Below are 23,674 nucleotides of genomic sequence, written 5' to 3' on the forward strand. Positions count from 1 at the left end.
GGCAGTACTGTTGAACCGTCCCAAGACTCCAGCCCCTTTCTTAGGCCTTTCTTCTATTTCTCCCCCTTCTCTGGCAAAAAAAAAAAAAAAAAGATAGAGACAGAGCCAAGTCTAGAAATTCCATGTCCTTCCTCCCCTCTGGTCAGCTCCTGCTGCAGCCCCTGGGCAGAACCACCTAGAAGCTGGCGGGATTGATTTTTCTCCACGTCACAGGGCCTCTGCTGGCCAACAGAGTTAGACTGCAAGAGTTGAGACTCTAGGCCAGGGGGAGGAGCAGGGTGATGGGAGAACAAGGAAGGAGGGAGAGAGGTTCTGCCTAGCAATTGTCTGGTAAGTGTCTAAGGTCACTTGAAGCATGAAGGAGAGAATGATGGCCTGGCCAAACAAGACCTAACCACTCAGAACACAACTAAAGGGTTCCGAGTTGGACATATACCCCTAACCCACCTTGAATGCTTTTTTTTTTTCCCACCTTGAATCTTAAAGAAACTGAAGGAAGGGGGTTCAGCATAAGAAACTGGATGGGAAGGCAGTAGCACTGTGGAGAGAAAGGCCTGGCGAGGAGCCAGGAGAGTACACACAGAATGACAATGAGTTCTAAACTCAGGAAAACAGGCATCTCTCCAGTCACTTGGTCTGGCAGTATTTCTAATTGTTGCAGCATCCTGCAAGCTCAGGAAATATCCCAACCTTGGGCCCCCAGGGGCTCCAGGATGACATCCTTAGTGAAGGGGTTTCAAAATGCTAGTCAATGCAGGGTCAGACAAAAGTTTACTGTGCATGGATCCCTCCCAGCAAAAAAAAAAAAAAACACCACACAATGTGAATGCAGTAGGTTTTTCATAAAGCTGGATTTGTTTCAAAGGAATATCTTTTATTCTGAGAGTACTGTATGTCCTTCTGTACTTTTCTACCAAGTAATGATGGTACTAGTAGGGAATAGATTTGGCAAATACTTACTTGGCAAAATAAAAAAGTAGCAATACTATGCCTATCCTCAAAAAGGTATTTGATATTAATTGTACTAAACTGTGAAATTCAAAAGTCTGAAAACCATTAGTGAAGGGATTAAGAGCACAGAGGGTGCTACCAAGTGTTTATTTATGAACTTGTGGTAGAATTGCCAGATTCAAAAACAGGATGCCCAGTTAAATTTGAATTTCAGATAAAATAGTAAAATGTGTCTATTTTATGTGTATGTCCTACATATCCTATGGGACATACTTATAGTGTAAAGACTATTAGTTGTTTATATGAAATTCAGATTTAACTAAGTGCTCTGTATTTTATCTGACTGCCCTAACCTGAGGTTAGTTAACATTCTCATTCCCGACATAATTAAATCTCTATTAAATTTACACATTGTTGTTTCAAAGCCCTGGCTGTGCCTCAGCATACCGAATTGTGTTGTTTTTACCCAGTCATTTAATTTCTGGGAGCTTGACATGGTTAGATAGCATCACCGACTCAATCAATATGAACGTGAGCAAACTGCGGGAGATAGTGGAGGCCAGAGGAGCCTGGCGGGCTACAGTCCATGGGGTTGCAAAGAGCTAGACAGGAGCTGGGAGAAGGTAATGGCAGCCCACTCCAGTCCTCTTGCCTGGACAATCCCATGGACGGAGGAGCCTGGTGGGCTGCCGTCTATGGGGTCGCACAGAGTCGGACACGACTGAAGCGGTTTAGCATGCATGCGCTGGAGAAGGAAATGGCAGCCCACTCCAGTGTTCTTGCCTGGAGAATCCCAGGGATGGGGGAGCCTGGTGGGCTGCCGTCTGTGGGGTCGCACGGGGTCGGACACGACTGAAGCGACTTAGCAGGAGACAGGAGTTAGCGACTGAACAACAAACTTATCCACCGAAAACCAGGAATTGTAAAAGCTCGTTCACAGACTCGCTAGAAAGACGGAAGAAAATAAGTTACGTGACACAGCTCCCAGAGCGCGCTAACGTCGGTCCCGCCCAAGCCGGGAGGGCCGAGACTGCATATCCCACAATCCTAGGCGGCGGCTTCCGGCCATTACCTCATTCGCGGCCTCGTTCTCGCCAATCCCTGCCTCTCCAGGGGTGTGGTGGCGGGCTGTTCTCGCGACTCTTGGCTTCACCCTTCCCCTGTGCTGCTCCTGTCGCGAGACTTCCTGCTCCGCCGCCGCTCCCTTCGCGGCCGCCTTAACCCGGACCAGGACACATCCTCTCCCCAACCCGAGCACCGGTCCCGGCTCTGCCGAGGCCCCGGTCCCCCAACCCCGCCTCGCCGCCGCCATGGCGGACCCTAAGTACGCCGACCTTCCCGGCATTGTGAGTACACGGCCGGCCCTGGCTCCCCAAGACCGCGCCCCCAGCCTCCTAAAGACCCCCAGCAGATACCAACCCGTGGCCTTTTCCGCCCGCACCCCCCTCAGCCCCCAGGGCTCCTGCCGCCAGCTCCCTGACCGGCCCCAGCGCCCTTCGGACTCCGGCCCGACTGGGCTGGACTCTGCGACGGCCTACAAGGCCCCTTTCCGGCAGTCGCCGCCGGTTTCTCGGCCCAGAAACGGTCTCCAGGCACTTACCACTCTTCTCTCGTGCTTATCCATCCGTGTCTACACCTCCCGCGTCTCCCCAGATATTCCCATAAGACCCCCACCCCCACCTCAGACACACAAACCAGGTCATTTGGTGATGGCCTTCACTCTGCAAAGAGTGAGGAGGTCACCGTGACAGAACCCCAGATAGAGAACTCTTGTCCTCTAGGGAACCTCCTTCCCAAGCCCCGCACATGCCGGCCTGTACCTCCCTTTGTGTTGTCGCCTTACTTGCATGCACGGGGTGGGGGCTTGGAATAGGACCTTGTGTACTGAGGTCCTGAGTCACTCTCAGCCCTTGTGCCAGGGTAGTGTGTGCAGGGCCTGATGACGGCTCCTCTCCTACTTCTGATTGCCGAGGACGCGTCACCCTTCAGATGCAGGGTGACATCTTTGTCAATCACTTAACACTCACCATTTACCATCAGTCATCGCCACTGTTATCCCCACCCCTGTTAAGACATGGGAAGTGACATGCTGTTCACCCAGCAGGTGAAAGAAGGGGCAGAATCCTGGCATCACAGGCTGACTTCTCTGTTCACTTGTTCAGATGGAGTGCGGTCAGGGGTGTGGGTGGGTAGTGCTGGGTAGTGAGGTTGGATGGTCACTGCTTTTACCTGCAGGCCAGGAACGAGCCAGATGTTTATGAAACCAGCGACCTGCCTGAGGATGATCAAGCAGAGTTTGATGCGGTAAGACTATGTGCTGCCTCAGGACTCCTGTGGATTCTGATCTCTCTCTACCAGGCAGGCCCTTTCCCTCTTCTGGCGAGCCACAGCAATAAGCGGGTATGCCAACCCAGCCTGGGTGGTACGTAGGTTGCAGGACTTGCAAATGAGCAATGCCAGGAAGGAGCAATGCCAGGTCAGTGGAATTAAAACTAAGAGGCCGGATACTTAGGCCTTTTAAATAAAATTGAAATATCTCAAAACAGGCTGGGTGCTAGTGACTTAGCCCCAGTAATGCTAGTCCATGGTAATGAATCATGAAGCCTGAGCACTTAAAAAGTGCATGAGTTTAAGACCTAGACCTTCTGTTTCATAAAATATATCACTTACTCAATGTTCATTAACATCCTAACAAGCTAGACTTTGAAGTATAGAGGAATACTCTTTTACATGAGTATCCAGATCCACTAGGCAAGGAAAATGAATTGGAGACTTCAGAAAGATAAGAGAGCTGGTCAGAGCAGAACGAATTTGACGAAGAACATAGATGTTTCATATTAGCAGAGGCAAGGACTTGATAGCACTTTCAGATTTAGGAAGAACTCAAGAGGAAGGAATTAGCTGTAGAAACATTTTAACCATAAGGGAAACCACTTCGCATTGTTTATTGATTGTGTTCATTTTGTGTTGATTTTTGTGCAGTACAGAGGAAAAAAATGTCCCTGCCCTCAAAAATCCCCCAGGCTAATGGGGGAGTTAGGATACATGTAGGAAACATGAAAGAAAATAATTGAGTGAATGAAGTGAACATAGTGGAAACTCTGAGTGTAAGTGCCAAGGGGAGCAAGGATCTGTTCACATGTCTTATAGGATGTATTTTAGGTTCTATAATTTGCAAGGAGAGCTGGGCTAGGGTCACATTGATGGTGTGAGATCTCAGAAAAGTGGTGACCAAGAGTCAGTGGGAACAGGCTCTGTATGTGTGTCTGTGAGTCCTGTGGCTACGTCTGTGGGGCTGGTTAGTTCTGGAGAATGCTGGTTGCTGGCTTATAATGTATGGCTTGGCCTACTCACTTATTCCTTATTTAATTTCCCCTGTGTGGAAGTGGTTCCTTCTTTGTGGGGAACACCTTCCTCGTCCCCTCTCTGAGTGGTGTGTTCTTGTTGCTTCTGTACTTGCTGGCATGTCAGTCTGTCCCCCACACTTGAGTATCTGAAGATAATGCAGATGGTGTCATTGCTCAGGACCTAGGTTATTAGGTTATTAGGTCCTATCTTATTAGGAAGCTGTCTCTGACTCAAAGGGCAGGAGTATGTATACTGAGGACTCCATTCTGCTACCATAGTTCAGAGACTGTTCAGCTCTGGCCTAGGGCTCTGCCTGTAAAATATCAAGCCTTCATGGTGAAATAATGAATGGAAGTTTGTCCCTTTGTCACTGACCATGATCAAACAGGTAATATCATAGCAGTCCCCTTTCCAAACCAAAAAATAAATTGTAATTTTCCTTTCAAAATCATGGACTATCTCTTAATAAAAAGACATGACCTTCATCCCAGGCATGGAAGAACCTGACTCTTCTGCCCCGATTGGCTGACTCTCCCTGCTGAACCTGAGCAGCCTATTATAATAGCATCTAGTGGGGTGGCTGATGGGCTGATGGGCTATTCATTTCCTGCAGCTTGTAGCCAGAATGCCAGTATAGAAGTCGATAATAACTGAATGGTAAACAAAAGAGGAACTAAGTTGCCTAAGGCCCAGCAGAATGACACTATCACTAGGGAGGAGTGGGCAGGGTCGGGAGACGCTCAGCAACTTCAGGAGCCCCAGCGGGAGTGGGGGAGGCCTGAGATGTTTCCTGATGTCAGCTAATGTCTCTGGCCCCTGCCTGTCCCTGTGGGTCTTACGAGGGCAGCTTTCGGGAAGTCAGCTGACTAATGGTTCTGCCCCTGCTCTTAATACTGACGCAAGTGTGCAACTTGAGGAGCAGTTGGTTGTACTTGGACAATCCAGCATCCTCATTTCCTTGAGGCCTGGATTCTCACCAGCAGCTGGTCCCGCTCTCATCTACCTTCCCAAGACCCAGTATGGGTCACAGTGCACGCCACCACTATTGTGGCTGAACCACGAGGTTTCAGTCACCTTCTTAACTCCAGTGAGAGCATGCTCTGCCTTAGTCTCCAGATTATTTGGAACTTTAATTTTATTAGTTTTTAAAATAGGTAATATATGCACATAGAACAAAAAGCGTCTGTTCCCATTGCTGCCTCCCAGTGCTCAGTTCCTCCCTGGAGACAACCAATTTGATCAGCTTCTTAATGGGACCTTTCAGGGCAGTCTCCAGATTTTTATTTAAAGAAGTAGTCAAAGGATATTGACGACCTTCGCTGTCTCTTCACCTTCCTTCGATCGCTCCACTTTGGAAGAAATCGGACTGCCGAAGGAAATAATACCCTGTAATATACCCCAAAAATTGTAATTGCTCGTTTAACTTAAACAGGAAAGTTTGCCATTCCCATATTGGGAAGGATGGAAGAGGAAATAGTAGAAGGTTTTATTTTAGGTAAAAATGGTCCTGATTTTCCTGCTATCCCTTTAAAACAATTTTAGCAGGAGCTAAAATATTCTAAAGTGAATGGGCCAGAAAACCACACAGGCTAGCCCTTTCCTCCTCAGTGTAGGAGGATCCCCTCTGCGTATCAGACACTCCTGGGTTGATTTGGGCCATGAGCTTTTTGGAAGCTTTTCTTAAAATGTCTTGTCAGGAAAGCTAATTCCCAGTTGGAATTCCCTCCCCACTGAATCCACAGCCTACGTTTGGGTCTGTGTAGGCATTCTGTTCCCGGCTTTTAAAGTGCTGGAGCAAGGGGGAATAAGTTTAGAAAACTCACTAGAAACAGGATTAGTTCCTCCCTTTATGCCATACCTATCCTGATGCCATGTGAAAGGGGAAAAAATGACCTAGCCTTAGTTTGGTGGGGCCCTGGCAGAGGCGTCCGTTCTCCAAAGGGTAAATAATGCCAGACCCTCCACCAGCCTGAGATGGGAAATAGTAAGTTCTCTTCCTTACAGTTTGGGGTATCACAGAGTATGCTTGATTGTGTTCATTGACTGTTGGCGCACTTGAACTTACCTGAGTTTTTCCTAATGCTTCCCCCATCCTCCCTCCTCACCACCCTGCCTGGACACTAGTTTGCACAAGTAAGACCATTCAGTGCTTCTTCTCTGCATGTTTTTTTCATTTGCCATCTCGCATGCCATGCTGTCACTGTGCTGTTGTCGCAGCTGATTGTTTTAAATTCTGATGCATCTCTCGCCGGGTCACTAAGGGGCCTGCTGGCCTCATGGTTAAAGATTCTTAATCAACGTTTAGAAACACAACTGTGATTCATGAATCATTGTCTCTTCCCCTGTGAGGTCTGCAGAATAAAACTGTCCAGTGGAGGATGGGATAGAAACATGGAGACAGGGAACACTTCTGGACATGGGGATTTAAGAGCAGGAGTTGGAAGGGGCTTGCCTTTCTCCTTCACAAACTGAATTGGAGTTAAGAGAAAAGGAGTGGCTTTTAGCCATTCTGGACAAGGGTTAAGAACAGGGGGACAGCAGCAGCCCTCACTTCTTAGCAGTGTGGATTATACCTGATTAAGATGAAAACTTCATCTTAATATTCCCTTATGCTAAGCCTTTAGAGGAAGGTAAATGGGCTAGGAAAGGGATGTTACATGCATTTTAAGGGACTAACTTGGATCCTTTGTGCTTCCACAAGTCTTCCTGTTTCTGTACCCCTCCTTTAGAAATGGTTGGATGGTCAGCACTGTGTTGGTCCATCCTGGACAGTTTCATTCTACAGCACTATCCATCTTCCTTGTCGTCATGGTTCTGAAGTCCCCCTGGCTGTGGTGTTGGCAAAGAGCCTGAACGGGCTAAGGGAGCGGCAGTGACCTCTTCCCGTTTCTGATCTAGAACCTCAGGTCTTGCCCTCTGAGGCACAGCCACTTAGCCAAACAGCCCTGGGGAGTCTGGGGGGTTATTAATGAGAGGGACTGGGGAGTCATGTACTTGGGGTCAAGGCACTTAGAATTCTGATCAAGTTGGCTGGGTTTAGTAGGCTCCCATGGTGACTGTTCCTACTCCAGGTTCCAGACATTGTTGCAAAAAATCTCTTTTCCCAACCCACCCACAGGTCAGACTTGGAGGTGGTATGTATGACTTACAAATTAATATACATATACCACTTTTCCTTGTTTACAGTTTTCTGTCCTCCCCCATTCTGCTTATTCCTCATGACTTGGACTTGGACTTATGGCCCATTGTCCTCTCTTTTCCCTTGAGTTTTTAATCAAGCTGCCTCTAGCTTGGTGAGGCAAGAGAAAAGTAGAGTGTGTGCGCCTCCCCGCGCGTGTTGGCATGTGTGCACCCACGAGTGCTCACATGCTCTCTGCAGAGACCTCCCCGCCTTAGGCCACAGGACCTGGAGCCCCCTCTGCCCTGAACTGAGCCAGGAGTCTTGGCTGGGCTGGACCCTGGCATGAGAAGGGAATGAAGAGGTTGAAGTTCTGATGCATCTAGCTGAAATCTCTGGGGCAGCATGTAGTTGTTTTTATCCCATCTTGTCTCTTCATACACATATATCCATCCTTTCCTGGCAATTCTGTAACCAGTCTTGCCTTGGAGTGGAGCCTTATCTGTGTGGCTTGGGCTAAAATAAGGCCTCTTTTTGAAAGACCTCACTTTTCCGCATTGTATACCCTCCAACCCCTGTGAACAGAGGGTTGAAGAAATATGTTCTGCGCGTGTCTGGTAGCTGTGAATCTGGGTGTCTTTTGGACTCTGTGCTAGCGCGTCATGGCAGAGTTGCTTTGGATCCCTCAGAGTGTAGGGTGAGTTTCCAAGCACTCAAGATGGATACAAACACAGCAGACTTCACGAGGGACCAGGATTTGCCCTGCCTCTCCTCTGGCAACTAAATGAGGATGGGGCTGCAGTTAGGTTCTTCGCATTTCATTGAACTTACCATCTGTAATCTAGAAAGTTCATTTTGTTCTGCTTAACACAAAGTCACATGACACCACCTACATAAGCACCCGCATTATGATTGATTCTGCCATTCAAATGCCTAATTCTTCAAAACTAGAGAAACTGAGAGACAGGAAGACTTGAGCCATGAACTATGCACCTTAATAATCATGGACCCTCAATCAGCTACGAGCCCTCAGACTCTTATCTCCACATCCTCTGCTTCACATTCTGCCGTCTCTACAGCTTCTCCCTGCCTCCCGCAGCCTCCTCTGCCCCCACTTCCTTCCACGCCACTGTCTCGCAACACCTAACCCTTAGTTCCCAGGTGATCCTGAATTGCTGCTGTTCACGGCAAAGCTTCACGACATCCTGACCACCAGAGAGGAAAGGGCCCCAAGCTCTTCTTTCTCTTGGGGTATGCAGTGACCCCCGCTGGAATTTCTTGGCCCCCAAATTTTGTTAGGCTCCCCTGGGCCCTGTGATGCAGTATATTTGAAGACTGTCATGTAGTGCATGTGACAATTTGCTAATAACAATTTTGTCTTTTTTTTTTCCCCTCCCTCACCCCCATTTCCCCACTCCCTTTCCTTTTAACTCTTTTGATTTTCTCACCTCTGGGGAAACCACAAGGAGCTGGTAAGAAGCCTGACCTTTCATCTGCTTTTTAACGGGGTGTGCTGTGATGGGCATTGTCCTCTGTCCTTTGGTCTCCTGAGTCTCCTGTCCCTCTGTTCAGCCCCAGCCGCAGCTGACCTTTCCCATCTCGTGAATCACTGTAACGGCACTACCTCCAGCCCACGCCCCCAGCCCTCCACCACACTGGCAGAGGCGGTGCCTCTGAGGGGCTCAGGCGTGCTGCCCACCGGGGCCTTCGGGGCCGCACCCTCGGAGAGGCTCTGGGAGGGTGCCAGCGCGGGGCAGCCCTCCTGCCCCAGGACGCGCTCCTGCCGCAGGGCCAGTCAGATGAAAGCGCTGACCGCGCCTGCCGTGTCCAGAGGCTCCGGCGCTCGGGCTGTGTGGTGACCCTTTCTCACTCCACACAGTCCCTCTTTAGAAAACTAAATGAGGAGTACGTTCGTGTCTGTGTGGTGCCTGGCCCGTAGTCAGGGCTTAACAAAATGGCAGCTGCGATTCCTGTCCTTAGTCTGTAGACTCTGCCTTCCAAAGAGGGGTTTTTTTTTTCTGCCTCATCGTCAGAGGGAGGAGTGGCATGTTCTTACTCTTGAGGGTGAACTTGAGAGAGGGTGATGTTCTCTCCTGAACGTGAGTCCATCTCAGACAGACACTTTTTAGAGGCCTGAGACCACATTTATTTGACCAGTGGGTGCTCTGGCCATAACGCTTCAGAGAAGGTTGAGAGAAGGATTTGTGGCTCAGTTGTTTTTTCCCCTAGGCACTTTGATACGGGAAACCTTTTATTTCCCCTTAATCTTTTTTAGCTCTTGCCCATCTGCCCAGCACTTCCCTGAAGAGGTGAGAAGCAGAGTTGATGTTCCCTCCTTACCCCCCCTCCTCGTTTGTAAAACTGCCACTCACACTGATTCCTTCTGTAAGAGAGCAGAGGTGGACGGTGGAGCCCGTGCCTTCTGCTCTCTCTCCATGTCTGTCCGTCATAACCTGTCCCGCCCCCGTCCACCCCAGTACCCACTGGCAGTCAGAGAGTCTGAGTCCGGGACACATATTGGAATGACCTGGGTAGCTTTAGAACTGGCTCACTGCCCTGGCCCTACCTCAGAACAATTCAGTCAGAATCTACAGAGGTGAGCCCATCCCCCTTTTCTCCCCCACCCCTTTTCTAAGTGATTCTATTATGCAGCCAGGGTTGAGAACCATTGTTGTGGTTAAAAGGAAGAACACTTTCTTTGCCTTCCTCCAGTAGAAGGTGATGTCCACCCCAAGAGAAGAGGCTTTCCAGGTCTCCTCCCACTGCCTTCAGTAGCATGATGAGACCTGTCGGGCTGCTGACATAGAAGGAGAGACGTGCGGTCTGGAGGACTTGGTTTTGGTGTCGTTACTAGAATCTGAACCGCTAACAGAAACGTAGTAAGGAGGGAACCTTTCTGCCTCAGTTTCTAGGGTGAAGTTTCTTTCACTTCGTTTACCATGTCCCCTCCTTATGGAAGAGCTTCATGCTTGAGAAACAGCAGAGGGTCAGGGAGAAGGGGCAAGTGCTGCAGCTGTCTCTGTTTCAGAATGGACATGTGGCCTTTGCCCATGGGCGCTTTTGGCAAACAGATACAGCTTATGCTGTTGCTTCCAAGATGTCCCTTAAAAAATAACACAATATCTGCCTCTTCTCTGTATCCCCTGCATTCCCTGACTTCACGGCAGTCTGGAAACGGCATCTGGCCAGGTCCTCTGCCAGCCTTCTTTTGTGTCTAAAAGCTGTTACCTTCCCGTTAGCAGCGCACGCAGGTTCTGACGCTCAGGAGCTAGTAGCCTGATGGCTCTTCTTTCCCTCCAGCAAGGACGGGAGGTCAGCTTGAAAATGGACTTCCTCAGCAGCAAGGAAATTTACTTTTGGGAGGGGAAGGTTAAAAGAGGTCAGGTTGGTTTCTTGCCCTGAGTGCATCGTGTTGCCAGATAACAGGGAGGGCCCAGTTGGACTGGGGAAGGGGAGGGGATGAGGAGGCTTATGTGCACAGTGGGTGGGGAGGTTGTGCCGCCTCTGTTCCCAGTGGAATCAGGGTGTTAATATTCATACAGCTGAGACTCCAAACTTAGCAGGAAGCTTCCATCTCCTAGGGTGAACCTGGGTCGGTAGCTTGGACTGGAGCTGTCCTCCTTCCCCCTTGGGAGAGTAGAGCCCAGTCCCCTAATGGTTTGGGGCTCTGGGGGGCTCTGGGAAGTTCCAGGGTGGGAATGAATCTGCCCCTGGCCTGAACTGCCTGTTTCTGCAGGAGGAGCTGACGAGCACCAGTGTGGAGCACATCATTGTCAATCCCAATGCTGCCTATGACAAGTTCAAAGACAAGAGAGTGGGCACCAAGGGACTTGGTGAGACTGGTTGGAAATCGGATGGGGAAGCCTGCCCTCAGGCCTCACTGACCTTTGCTTTGGGGAAAGAGCCGTCTTACGGAAGCCCTCACAGTCACTGAGACCATGACTGCCGTGGGTCTTGATCAGGCCCTCAATTCCATCTTCTTTTCTTGGCAGATTTCTCAGATCGAATTGGAAAAACCAAAAGAACGGGATATGAATCTGGAGAATATGAGATGGTTTGTTGTTTGTGTGTTGATGGGAATAGTGCAGTGATCCTATCATGTGGGCATTTAAGAGAGAGCGGGGATATAGGTGGGATTCCGGGTTCCTCTCTGGTTGGGGGCCCTAAGGAGCCCAGCTAGATGCAAAGGAGGATGCTGTCCCCCTGCTGTTGGCGATGGAGCGTCTCAGGCCTCCAGCTCTCTGCAGGTCTTCTGAGTGAGGATGATGGTGGATTCTTAGCTGGGTATGATACCCTTACAAACTCGGACTGGGTTTGGATACATTCTTGTTTGTTTGGTTTTTTTTGGATACATTCTTGAGGTTCCCTGTTCTAGGAGGTGTGATGTCACCGTCTGTGCTTGGTCTCTAGCTTGGAGAGGGTCTGGGAGTGAAGGAGACACCCCAGCAAAAGTACCAGAGACTGCTGCATGAGGTCCAAGAGCTGACAGCTGAAGTTGAAAAAATCAAGGTGACTATAGACTCTCCTCTCGCCTTTCTGCTATAACCTACGTAGCAGAGGAAGACCTCCCAGCAGGAGGAGAAAGATTCCCTAAGCTCCTCCCTAAGGGGGCTGAGGTTTTCAGAGTTTGGGAATGCACATGAATTTATAGTTAGTGCTGTAAGTGGGTAAGGAGTAGCCCAATGACTTTCAGCCACAGCTATCTTTTAAGGGTCTTGATCTGTTTTTTCCCTTGACTCACTCTTAACCACCCCTCACTGTCTGTTTGTTTTCATACCAGACAACAGTGAAGGAATCAGCCACTGAGGAGAAGCTGACCCCCGTGGTGCTGGCTAAACAGCTGGCGGCCCTGAAGCAGCAGCTGGTTGCTTCCCATCTGGAGAAGCTGCTGGGACCAGATGCCGCAGTCAACCTTACTGACCCCGATGGAGCTCTGGCTAAGTGGGTGCCAGACTTTGCTGGGAAATCATTGCTCATTGGGGTGTGGAGGGACTCCAGCCAGGTACTGACAGGGCTGCGAAGGGGGAGGTGGCCCGGCTGCTCCTTAATGCTGACCCTGAGGCAGAAGCAGGTGACCGGGCAGACCCACATCCTCAAGTCGTGATAACGGTGCTGCTTCTTTGATCCAGGCGCCTACTGCTGCAGCTGGAAGCAGCAAAGAGCAGCAGAGGGGCTGGTTCAGGGGGCAAGAGCACCAGTGGGAGCCCCCCAGAGAGCAGCCTGGTCACTTACGAGCTGCATTCTCGGCCTGAGCAGGACAAGTTCTCTCAAGCTGCCAAAGTACGTGTGTGTGTGTGTCTGTGTATGTGATGTTGGTTAAGGGGCCAGGGAAGACATGGCTCTGGAGACTTTCTTGTTGGCCCTCCAAGGAATCACATCTGGGGAGAGGGTGCTGGGAATGCTTGATTCCCCTTGATGTCTCATTTAAGACTGATTAGTGCTGTGTTCCAGAGAAAGAAATCCCTTGGCAGAGTGGTGGGGAGAGGGGAGGGGAGGGCATGCAGACCAGCCAAGAGCAGGATTGACCTCCCACTGAAGCTGGAGGGAGGGAGGTGGATGGCCAGTCTCCCCTTCTCCCTCCCCTAGGTGGCAGAACTCGAGAAGCGCCTGACGGAGCTGGAAGCCACTGTACGCTGTGATCAGGATGCGCAGGTCGGGTGCTCTCTCACACTTGTTCCGACCCCACATCCTGAGTCCTAGGGTGCACTGCCTTCCACAGAATCCGGGGAGGAGTCAGGAACAGGTTCCAGTTACAGGAGCAGCCAGTAGTTGCCTCCTGGAACCAGAAAGGATGGGAGAAGGTGGTAATCACCTGGAGAGATGAGAACCACTGACTTCTTTGCTTCTTTTCCCCATCAGAATCCCCTTTCAGCAGGTCTGCAGGGAGCCTGCCTCATGGTGAGTGTAAAAGGAACTGGAGTGTTTGGATGACAGAGGGGATATCATGATTGGGTTTGCTTAGAAAATTGTTTTTGGATCTGTAGCTGTTTATTCATTACCTTCAGTGGAATATGAGGTGGCCTCGTCTAGTCTGATTCTGTCTGCTTCATGACACTTGTCCTGACCCCGCCCCCAGGATACTGTAGAGCTGTTGCAGGCGAAGGTGGGTGCCCTGGACCTTGCAGTTTTGGACCAAGTGGAGGCTCGGTTACAGGTATTAAGTGGAGGCAAACTGGATTACAGGCAGCTAGTGACTTTGGAAGGCCTTGATGCCCTTACTACGGACCTTAAAATCTGTGCTTTCAGAGTGTGCTGGGAAAAGTGAATGAAATTGCCAAGCATAAAGCTTCTGTAGAGGATGCAGATACACAAAGCAAGGTCAGGAAGAGATCTTCCCTCCCGTCCACACAGCCTGTCCTGCTCCCGCACGTGCTGTCCCTGCTGGAACCCTCAGCTCACCGCTGAGCGCGGGCAGTGCTTCCCCGTCCGCACGCGCACTTGGCGGGGCCCTTGTCCCACCCTGACGGTGTGTCTGGCTGAAGGCTGGCGCCTGCCGTCCCTCCAGGTGCACCAGCTTTATGAGACCATGCAGCGCTGGAGCCCCATCGCCACCTCCCTTCCTGAGCTGGTGCAGAGGCTCGTCACCATCAAGCAGTTGCACGAGCAAGGTGGGAGGCCAGCCCCAAGGGGCGTCAAGGGGAACTGGAGAGGGAGCAGCCCCGTTCCCTCCCCTCTGGCCTTGGACTCTTAACGCCGTGCCTGCCCCTCTGGCCTCCCACAGCCATGCAGTTTGGCCAGCTTCTGACACACCTGGACACCGCACAGCAGATGATGGCGTGCTCCCTCAAGGACAACGCCGCCCTCCTGACGCAGGTGAGCGCGCCTCTGCTGGTCGGCTGCCTCCCCTGCCCAGCGCGCACAGGCCGGGTCCTCCAGCTCCAGCTCCGGAGGGTCCTGCCTCGGCCCATGTGGTGGCACAGCGGTGCGGCAGGAGTTTGGTGTGAGTCTCCACACGGTTTCTCAGTTGCCGTGAGACGCCCGACAGCTTACTTAACCTGTGACCCTCCATCTCGCCATCTGGCAAACTGTGCCTGCTTCAGAGTTGTATGGCTTAGGGGAAGTAATAGGAGTGAATGGTAGCTCAGTGCGCCTCCATTCTCCCTGTAAGACCTACCGTTTCTCTCTGTGGTCTCAGCTGGGTCTGTCCTCCCTGGGTCCTCAACCAGACGCTCCTGCGCACAGCACACTAGACGGGATGCGTGCACTGCACCCCGGCGCCAGGCTCCCGGCTCTGCCCTTTACTTCCCAGCGCTGAGCTGTGAGCGTCGCCTCTTCATTTTCTGAGCAGGGCCCAGCACACAGCAAGTCCTGTCTCTGGTGGAGGCATTGTTCTCAGTGCCGAGGGAAGCTCTGCAGTTGGGAGTCTGGTATCCCAGCACTGTCAAGATAGAGTGCTTGGCATATGTTCTTCCTCCAGAGTAGTTTTCTAAAATTTTGGACAAGTGAAACCCTTACTTCAACAAAATCCTATTTTCCCCTCAGTACATAAAACAGATGAAAGAACTGTTGTGGTTAAAGTCAGGATGGGAATTCTTAAGAGGCCTGCGTGTTTAGCAGATCCCATGCTAGGTCCATGGTGCTCCAAGTCCCCTTCCCATTCTGGGGCCCACAAGCTGTTTCCATTTCTTTTTTCTAATTTGGCTTTGTTGTCTGGCTTGTGGGATCTTAGTTCCCCAACCAGGGACTGAACCTGGGCCCCAGCAGTGCACGTGCAGAGTTCTAACCACTGGACCACCAGGGAATTCTCCTCCATGTCTTCTCTCTTCTCCAAGACAATGCTTCCGGTCCTCACCCAGGTGAGCGCCTGAACCTGACAGTAAAGCAGCTCTCTCGCCTTCCAGGTGCAGACGACGATGCGTGAGAACCTGTCCACAATTGAGGGGAACTTTGCCAGCATTGATGAACGGATGAAGAAGCTGGGAAAGTGAGCAGCTCTGGGTGACGGAGGACGGGGTAACCCCTGCCCCTTCGCACTCCATGATACCTTACACAGGGTTTCCCCTTAATCCTAACTCTTGCGTCCCGTTTGACACTGGGGCAAGGGCTTCTTGCATGTGGGGCTTAAACCCCCTCCTCTGAAGAGTAGTGGAAGCTGGGGATGTTAAACGGTGGTCTCCCCTTAGGCCACAGGGATGAGGACGTGGCCCGGCCACAGGCCAGCTCCTGCCCAAAACTGCTTTGCCTGGTGTGGGGGAGGACTGGGTCCGGTCCTCCAGCACAGCTTCTGTGGCTGACTCTTAACACTGTACAACTGTTTCTGACCATTAAATGCTGTTGTACTCGGTGTGGCCTCTGCTGTTTCCTGGGGAAGAGGCAGCACTGAGAGAAACATACACAGCCAGACAGACAGTCTGAGCACTCTCTAGCACAGAAGGATTTAAATTATAATCTGTTCTTACAATAGAACTAAGGAAAAAATGAGGACAGAGTCAGAGCCAGAGTTTCAAAATATTCTCATCTGTTAAATTAAGAGTGTCTCCCATAGAAAAGCAGTGGAGGCCCCACAGGGCAAGTACAAAACAGAATTAAAACTCCCAAGGGTCTTGTCTTTACAAAAGAAAAGGCAGGAGGCAGCCCCTGGACAGCTGGTCATGCTGGCCGCTCCGGTTGGACCATGTTGCATAATCCTCAGTCGCATCGTCACAACGTCTCTGAGCGTTTTGATGGGGAGAAGGGGCAGTGTAGTGTGTGTGGGGAGAGACCCAGAGGGCTCTCTTTGCCCCCTTACCCCCTCTTCATATCCCAGAGGAAAGTGGAGGGAAGCTGGCTACACCTTGAAATGAGGCTATGTGTTTCAAACCTGGGGACAGGGGTAAGAGGGGGATCTGTGCTTTGAGCAACCTGAGCCAGAGGCAGAGGGGTGTTGGCAGGGGTGAGGGGAGGACGCATGATGCTTATTGCTTTGTACCTTTCATTGGGAAGGAGGGCAGCAGCCAGCAGTAGCTCACAGGTTTGTAAACTGAGCCTGCTGGCTTCAAGAAGGGAGGCAATGAAGTCGAATTAAATATAAAAGAGTCATTTGTGCAAAAATAACTTAAACAAATAAAAGACCTGGGGGAGGGGGTTTTCCCCTTAGCCTGGTGGGGAGAGGGCCATACACCGCCCCCCCAGGCCTCTTCAGTGACATGGCTTTGGGGGGGAGGGGGGAGCTTCCCTACCCCCTGCAATGGCTCAGGACGGGACTGGGGGGAAGGGGTTGTGTTTGTGCTCTGAGTGGGGAGGACTGCCCCACCCACTGTCCACAGGTGCAGGTGGCTGGCGGGGCTCCCGAGGCTCAGCACTCAGCTCTCCCCAGCCAGGGTCAGCTCCAGCTCCAGGTATGGCTGCTATGGGGCCAGTTTCCTCCTCTTGTTTTTGGCAGGACGGCCAGGGCGGGCCCGGGGAGGCAGAGGGACAGCCGCCTACACAAGAGGGGAAGTCGAAAGAAGTGATCAGACAGCTGGGTATCAGGAAGTCCTTTATTTTCTCCCCACTCCCGCTAACCTCCTCCTCCTCCTGCCTCATCCTTCATGTGCACTCCCACCCACCGACGCAGTGACGCACACTTACGCGGGGTGTGGGGCTGGGGTCCAAGCTGATGTCCTGGCGGGAGCTGTTGCTGTTCCGGGTTGGGCTGCAACAAGGGCACAGGTGGATCAGGAACACCTCCCCGAGCGCCAGGGGAATTTCAGAGTTTGGGTGGGAAACTTTCTACATGTGGATAGTATAGGCATGACATCCTTATTCATATTCAAGTAAGTACTTTTCAAAAGCCAAATCACTTGTAACAATTGCTATAAACCCAACAAGAAGCCGGAAGCAGCCAGTATACTCACTTGTATTTTCTCCTGCGGCCACGACGAGACTTTCTGACCACCCCTGGGGACACCTGAGCAAAGACGGACTGTGTGGGAAAAGGCACCTTGGCCTCAACCTTTCCTCGGGGCCTTTGTGCCCGGACAACCACTACCTAATCCACACTCACCTTAAGGTCCTCAGAATGGGGCCCGGGAGGGCATGGATCCTTGGGCTCAGCACCCCCTTCAGCCAGCTCCCCATTATGCTGCCAGTGGTGGGTCCTTCTCGGGGACCGTTCCATTTGTCCATTGAAGCCACCACGTGCCCCCCACTTGAGGGCCAGTCTGCCAGGCTCCCGCCGGCTGCCAGGCTTTCGACCCCGGCCTGGCCTGGCCTCACCGTTAATGCCCCTAAGTCCCCCTCCTCCCCTCCGGCCCCGTTTCCCTGACCCCCTCCCTGCGAGCAGCTCAGGGACGGGGGGATCGGGAGAACTGTGGGGTGGGGCTAAGGCACTGAGGGGAGGCCGGGCAGGCTCCGGTTCGAGGGCTGAGGTGGGGCTCTCAGGGGGCAGGCAGGGGGCTTCTGGCTGCTCTGGAGGGATCTGCAGACAAAACACATCTCTTGTCAGTTTCAAATGCAGTTCCAGCTACTTTAACTTGAAATGTCTGTATTTCCAGTTTTGGAAAAAAATTCTCTCCCTGACACACACACCCATCCCCTCACCTGGAGACTCTGTAGCAGGCAGGCTAGGGGACTAGAAGCCTCTGAGAGGGGTGGAGGAGCTCCCCCCCCAGGGAGGAGCTGCAGCCCCAACTGGCCAGAGAGAAGAGGGCCGGGAGGCTGCAACAGGCTGGGGAGGGTTCCAGGGCTGCTGGTCAGCGAGGACAGGTCACCTGTTAAGGAAATGTAAAATCAAGGGTCTCCCTGGGCAACCCAATTAGTCTGAGCAGACCCTATTCTTTTAGGCTTGACTCAAGTGGTCACAGACTTTCTTCCCTAATTCATCTAGTCTCTTCTCCCAATTTTTCTGCTTCCTTTCTTCTCTCCCAAACCACAGAGTCTTCCCTCAGACTCACCCAGCAGGCTGGCACTCAGCAGAGGGCTAAGGAGTTGAGGGGGTCTCCCTGAGTTGGAGGGGGCCTTGCCCAGAGAGGAGGCCCCCGGGTCAGTAGTTGCCGTGGTGACACTGGAGGTAGGTGGTCCAGGTTGGGGGGCGCTCAGGACACAGGGCTGAGAAGAACAAACGGCTGTAACATCTCCATGTGTAAAATCTTCAATAAGTCTACAGTACTTTCACGTATACAGTCTCACTGAAGCCCCACTGAAGCAGGCCACGCTTATTAAATACAGACCCAGTTCTTACCGTCCATCCTACCCCCAGCTAAGAACTAAGCCCTCCTCAAAGGCCCTAAGGAAGAGCTCAGACATCAAACTGAAAGCCTCTGAGTCCCAGCTCCCATCTCTGATTCTACCTCTTTTTCTGTCCCACCCACTCACGCCCTATCCTCACCTGGGGGGGCGTCCCCGAGGGGGGATCCAGGCTGGCAGCCAGCAGCGCAGAATTTAAAGCTATGAGGGTGGGGGGAGCTGAAAGTGGGGGGAACAGCAGGGGGGGCAGGTCTCCCAAACCTGAAAATGTCTCCCCACTTGGACCCCCGGCTCCCTCTGCAGATCCCTCCCCATCCCCAGCTGTGGGGCCCAGGGCCAACAAGGGCAGGAAAGAGGCTAGGAGGTTGCTAGGAGGTGCAGAAGGGGGTGGAAGAAGGTCTGACGGGGGTGGTGGAAGCAGGGAAGCCACCAAAAGTGAAGGCCCTTCGGGCTCACCTGGGGCTAGGGGAGGGCCAGGTCCCCCTGGTGGGGGGAGCAGGGGCTCAGGGGGAGGTTGTCCCCCTCCCCCAGCCAGCACGCCAAATAAACTGTGGCTAAGCAATGGAGAAGGTGGAGGCTGTCCCAGACTCAGAGGAAGGGGCAAGGTCCCTAGCATCCCGGGGAAGCCGGCTCCACTCAGCGCCAGGCCCTGCTCAGGGCTGGGGAAAGGGAAAGCCTCCCCACCAGCCAGGGGAGGCAGAGGGCCGGCTGGGCCGGCCCCCATCCCAAGCGCTTCAGATGGGCTTTGAAGCACAGGGCTGGGGACTAGGGGGGCTTTGGAGGCAGCTGGTGGGGCAGGGGCACCTGCAAAGAAAAAGAGAGGTTCAGCTCTAGAGAGACCCTTTCTCCCAGTGTCTAAAGAATCCAAACTCCCTGCCCCCCAACCCAGAAAACCGCTAGAGCTCTCAAGTTCTCCCTAGAGTGTCTTGGCGGTCGCTCTGAACCCGAAGGTTGGAAGGGCTCTGGTGCACTCACGTACCTGGCACACTGCTGAGGCTGCCACTGGTGGTCCCAGGGAGGGTGGGCGGGATGGGGTGCGTGGGTTGGGGAGAGCTCCCTGAGGAGAGGGTGGGGGGAGGAGGAAGGTGTGCATCTGACCCCAAAAGGTTAAAGCTTCCATCAGAGTGGGAAGGGCCAGGGGTGGGGAGTCCCAGCAGGGACAGCACAGAAGGGAGAATCGGCTGGGATGGCTCCGGGAGAGGAAAAGACTGGGGGGTGGGAGCAGGGGCCCGAGGACGGCTCCGCCTGGGGGCTTGAGGGCCCCCCCCTTCTAGCAATCGCAACACAGTCGGGGGTCGGCGGGGACGACGCTGAGAGGGACGGGGCAGTGAGGAGTGGGAAGCTGAGGGTGCCTGGGCACGGGGCCTTCGGCCCTGTAAAGTGCTGGGAGGGGGGAGCTGGGGGTGCTGTGCCTTGGCCGCTGCAGAGAGTAGGCTGCTAGCAAGAAAGGGGGGTGCCCCAGGCCCCTCCACCGTGGGGGCCCCTCCCAGGGGCCCCAGGACCAGGGGCAGGTGCATAGTGGCTGAAGACACTGGTGGCTGAGTGGCAGGACCAGAGGGGCCGGGGGGACCAGGGAGATTATTGCTTGGGGGCAGGGGAGGGGGTGTTAAGGCATCACTACGATGGAAGAGAGGAGGGTCCGAAGGTGGTGAGGAGGAGGCATGGGGGGCTGGAGGAGAGCCCAGGTCAGGGGGCACCAGGCTGGATCGGAGAGCAGCTCCCCAGCTGTATGAGGGGGCGTTGAGGCTGATAGCAGGTGGAGGAGGTGCAGCTGGGGAGGGGGCATTGCCCCGCGGGAGGAAACAAGGGCTGCTGCTGCCTCCAGAGGGGACGGGGTCAGGAAGCCTTGGCTGTGGGAAGAGCCCCCCAGGGCCTGCTAGAGGGGGGAAAGCCTGTGGAACTGAGGCTGGTTCTGGGGGAAGGGAGCCAGGACCCCCATTGAGTGGAGTTGTAGGAGGGACTCGGCAAGGAGGGCGGGCAGAGGGAGGCCCTGGGGACACAGTGTGGAACATTTGGGGGCTCGTTCCCTCTCCTGCAATAAATGAGAAACGAAGGATCAACCTGTGGCTCCCCTTCCAAGAACTGCGTCTCTTCCATGCCTCCCCCCAGGAACGCCCAGCTTTCCTGGGCGCCCCCTCACCAAGCAGTTCCCCGCCCCATCCCTCTGCAGAGCCCCTCCCACCAGCCATCTCTCGGCCCCTCAGCGTCCCCCAGTATGGAAAGTGCAGAAAGTGCAGAACACGCACCCGGAGAAGAGTGTGAGCAGGTGGTCTCCATGCTGCGGTATAGAGTCGCCATGGCAACAGCTTTCCGCCGGTGGTTGCACAGCTTGGTCATGTCCTCCTCTGATGCTGGCCCCACCCCAGCCCCACCCGGGGTCACCGGGGCCAAAGGGTCAAAGTTGAAAACCTGTAAGGTGGAAGGCACAGACAAGGACCATGAGGGAGCAGAATCGGAGCAGAGCGACTTCTCGGTGCCGGCACTGAGTCTGACAGCCGCACCCTCACCACTCTGACCTTGGGGACGTTGAGTGGACACTCCAGACCGCACTTGCAGGTCCCATCGCTGAGGAGGTAGCTCCGGGTTTGCTCCAAGGAAGACAGCTCTGTGCCACTCGGACTGGGAGAGGACAGAGTCAGGTGTGAGGTTAGGTAGCACTGAACTGGAAGGCACTCTGAGACCTCCCAGGGACGGCAGAACAAGCGCACAGGGCCGGAGGCACGGGGGGCAGGAAGGCTGAGGAAGGAAGGGGAGCGGAGAGCAGCAGGGCGCCAGCGGCCTGGGCTCTGAGCAGAAGGGATGGCAGAGAGGAGACTCAGGCAGCTGAAGGGCCTGGGGACAAGCCGGGGAGCCGCACCTGATATAGAGCACCGCGCCCTCTCGAACACAGCGCTGCCAGCCGACGGGGACAGACGCGGCCACTGGGCCCCCAGCACTGTCTGCTCCGCTGCTCTCATTGCCCCCATTCATTGTGTGTGATCAGCTCCCACGCGCCTGGTGACACGCACACGGCGTTAGCGGGACTGCACTGGGCGGGGTACCCGAGGGGGACTCCCGCGAGGCAAAGGCTGTGGGGAGACTCCAGAGAGCGAGGGAGCAAAGGGGAACCCTCAGAGAGCTGGGAGAGAGGGTGAGGGGGAGCCCTCTGCCAGCCCACCACGGCTACCTGAACATGTCTGCAAACATTGTGGGGTCCAGTCTAAAGCCGGGGCCGCCGGCTTAGCCCACACCTGCAACACAGGAGAGAGAAAGGACAGTCAGCAATCTGCCCAACCCACTAAAGACCACAGACCAGGATACTCTCAAGGGGAAGATCCTTAACAACAGGCGCTAAGTACCCAGAAAGATCCCGGGGATCTGGTGGCTGAGTCCACAACCATCCTGTCCACGTTCAGTCCCTAGGGACCAGAGGGTCAAAGCCACAACTTTGAGGGACTGGGGAACCACAGCCCAATCCCTAGACATGTAAAGGGCAAGGCCCCCTCAGCCCACCAAGGACAGAAACCTTCAGCCAGGAGTGCGGGTTAATTCCCATAATCTCTAGGAAGTTTCCCAGAGAGGCTGGCCGCTGCTGTTCCCTCAAGAAGATCATATAAAAAGTAGGGGTCGCCCCGCAGATCACCAGGCAACTGCCCAACCGCTCGCTGGGGTGGTACCAGCGTGACTCCCCCATGGCCTGGCTGCACTAGACAATCACTGATCTAGTTCACCTGGGTCTTCTTAAGAAACGTTGGAATCACAGTTCTGTCTTCTCCCACTATTCTCAGAAGCTCCGGATTTTCCCCCAAGCCTAAGGCAAGAAGAGTCAGCACCTCCTGTCCCCCTGGCTTCAGTTTAGCCCCAAGAGGGATTCTCCTCTGATACATATGGGGACGCCCCACAAACCTGCGAGTATTCTCTCCAGCCCCAGCATCGCTCCCACCCCACACTGGCGGCTTCTAAACTTTCCCTCATAACGAGGCGCCCTGTCACCCGGCCCGCTTCCCTCAGCCTGGGGAGGAGGGGAAGGCGCTCGAAGTAGGAAGGAACTTGGGGAGAGGGCGGGCGGAGGGTGGGCGAAGCACCAGGGGAGGGAGGTGAGGAAGGCAAAAGTCAGGCGTGCGAGGGCGAGGCGGAGGGAGCAGGTGAGGGCGGGGAGCGGGGCTGGGGCCGGGGAGAGGGGCCAGGAGGACGCCGAGGGGGCAGAGGCTGGGGCGGCGGGGAGGGGGAGGGGCGAGGTGGGGGGGCCGGGCCCTGCACTCACCGCGGCCCATGGCTCGGCCGGCCCCGCCCTGCGCAGTCGCGGCCCAGAGGGTGAGTGGGAGGGAGTGGGAGGAGGGTCGGTGGAGCCCGAGCCTCCGGTACAGCCCCGGCCGGTCCTAGCAGGAAGCGCCGCCGCCGCTGCCGCGGATCACCGAGCGGCCTCCCGCGCATGCGCCATGGGGGCCAGGGGCAGCCCTGGGGATTCCGTTCCCAGAAGGCACCGCGCAGGCTGCTGCCGCCGCCGCCGCCGCCGCTGCCGCCGCCGCCGCCGCCACCGCCGCCGCCGCCGCCGCTGCCCGGACGGGAGAGGGGCGGGGCCGGGCCCCCGCCCAGCGGACAACGACGAGCCAACAGGAGGGGCCGCAGTGCGCATGCGGGAGCGCGCCTGCCCCTCCCCCACAACCCCCCATTAATCCCCAAGAGAACAAACACCCCACGCGGGGCCGCCCCCCGCCCTCCGCGGAAGGATCCGAGCCTCTGCCCAGGCCACCGGCGGCCAATCCCAGCCCTCCCCGGGGAGGGGCCCCTTCCAAAGCCACAGTCTGCTGGGGGAGCCAGGAATGCCAGGTCCAGGAGGAGCCGGCCCCGAAAGATGAAAGTCGCGACTTGCCCTGCCCCGCCCCAAAGGCTTCCCGGGCGGTGCGCCGGGCCGCGACCCGCCTCCCCAGGTCAGCGTGTCAACACACGACCCCGGCCTGTCAGGTCACGTGACTCTCCTGTCACTGACAAGCTGGTCCGGTCTTCGGGCCAGGAGAGACCATCTGGCCCAAGCCGCCCCCACCCCCGTGTACGGAAGGCGAACTGGGAGCCCTGGAGCAGCGGTGCAGGCCTGGCCAAGGACCTGTCACCGGTCACGCAGCGCCTGTACTT

General features: G+C 54.5%; 2 protein-coding genes across 7 annotated transcripts; one reads left to right on the forward strand and one right to left on the reverse strand.

Moving 5' to 3' along the window:
* The first annotated feature begins 2,118 nt into the window (after positions 1–2,118).
* On the forward strand, positions 2,119–15,701 carry DCTN2 (dynactin subunit 2). Its single transcript, XM_065934783.1, has 14 exons — positions 2,119–2,297; positions 3,187–3,255; positions 11,154–11,250; positions 11,410–11,471; positions 11,828–11,926; positions 12,198–12,358; positions 12,547–12,697; positions 13,004–13,069; positions 13,277–13,315; positions 13,494–13,571; positions 13,664–13,735; positions 13,923–14,025; positions 14,139–14,230; positions 15,259–15,701. Exons 1-14 carry the CDS (start codon positions 2,262–2,264, stop codon positions 15,343–15,345), a joined length of 1,212 nt encoding a protein of 403 aa, XP_065790855.1. The 5' UTR covers positions 2,119–2,261; the 3' UTR covers positions 15,346–15,701.
* Positions 15,702–15,853: 152 nt separating this feature from the next.
* Positions 15,854–23,511, reverse strand: MBD6 (methyl-CpG binding domain protein 6). Of its 6 annotated transcripts, XM_065934779.1 has the most exons (14): positions 22,448–22,534; positions 22,273–22,352; positions 21,729–21,792; positions 21,420–21,556; positions 21,079–21,181; positions 20,809–20,971; positions 19,542–20,594; positions 18,705–19,366; positions 18,271–18,424; positions 17,918–18,087; positions 17,382–17,795; positions 17,233–17,300; positions 16,961–17,030; positions 15,854–16,818 (listed from the first exon to the last, which is right to left on the reverse strand). In XM_065934779.1, the coding sequence occupies exons 4-14, from the start codon at positions 21,530–21,532 to the stop codon at positions 16,744–16,746; spliced, it is 3,045 nt and encodes a 1,014-aa protein (XP_065790851.1). In that variant the 5' UTR covers positions 21,533–21,556; positions 21,729–21,792; positions 22,273–22,352; positions 22,448–22,534; the 3' UTR covers positions 15,854–16,743. The 6 variants fall into 6 exon arrangements, with proteins under 6 accessions (XP_065790851.1, XP_065790849.1, XP_065790853.1 ...); XM_065934777.1 differs by lacking the exons at positions 22,273–22,352; positions 22,448–22,534 and adding an exon at positions 22,806–23,511; XM_065934781.1 differs by lacking the exons at positions 22,273–22,352; positions 22,448–22,534 and adding an exon at positions 22,806–23,510 and having other exon boundaries at positions 17,233–17,285.
* Between the last annotated feature and the right edge of the window lie 163 nt (positions 23,512–23,674).

This window comes from Muntiacus reevesi, chromosome 4 (assembly GCF_963930625.1).
Source record: "Muntiacus reevesi chromosome 4, mMunRee1.1, whole genome shotgun sequence".
NCBI lineage: Eukaryota > Metazoa > Chordata > Mammalia > Artiodactyla > Cervidae > Muntiacus > Muntiacus reevesi.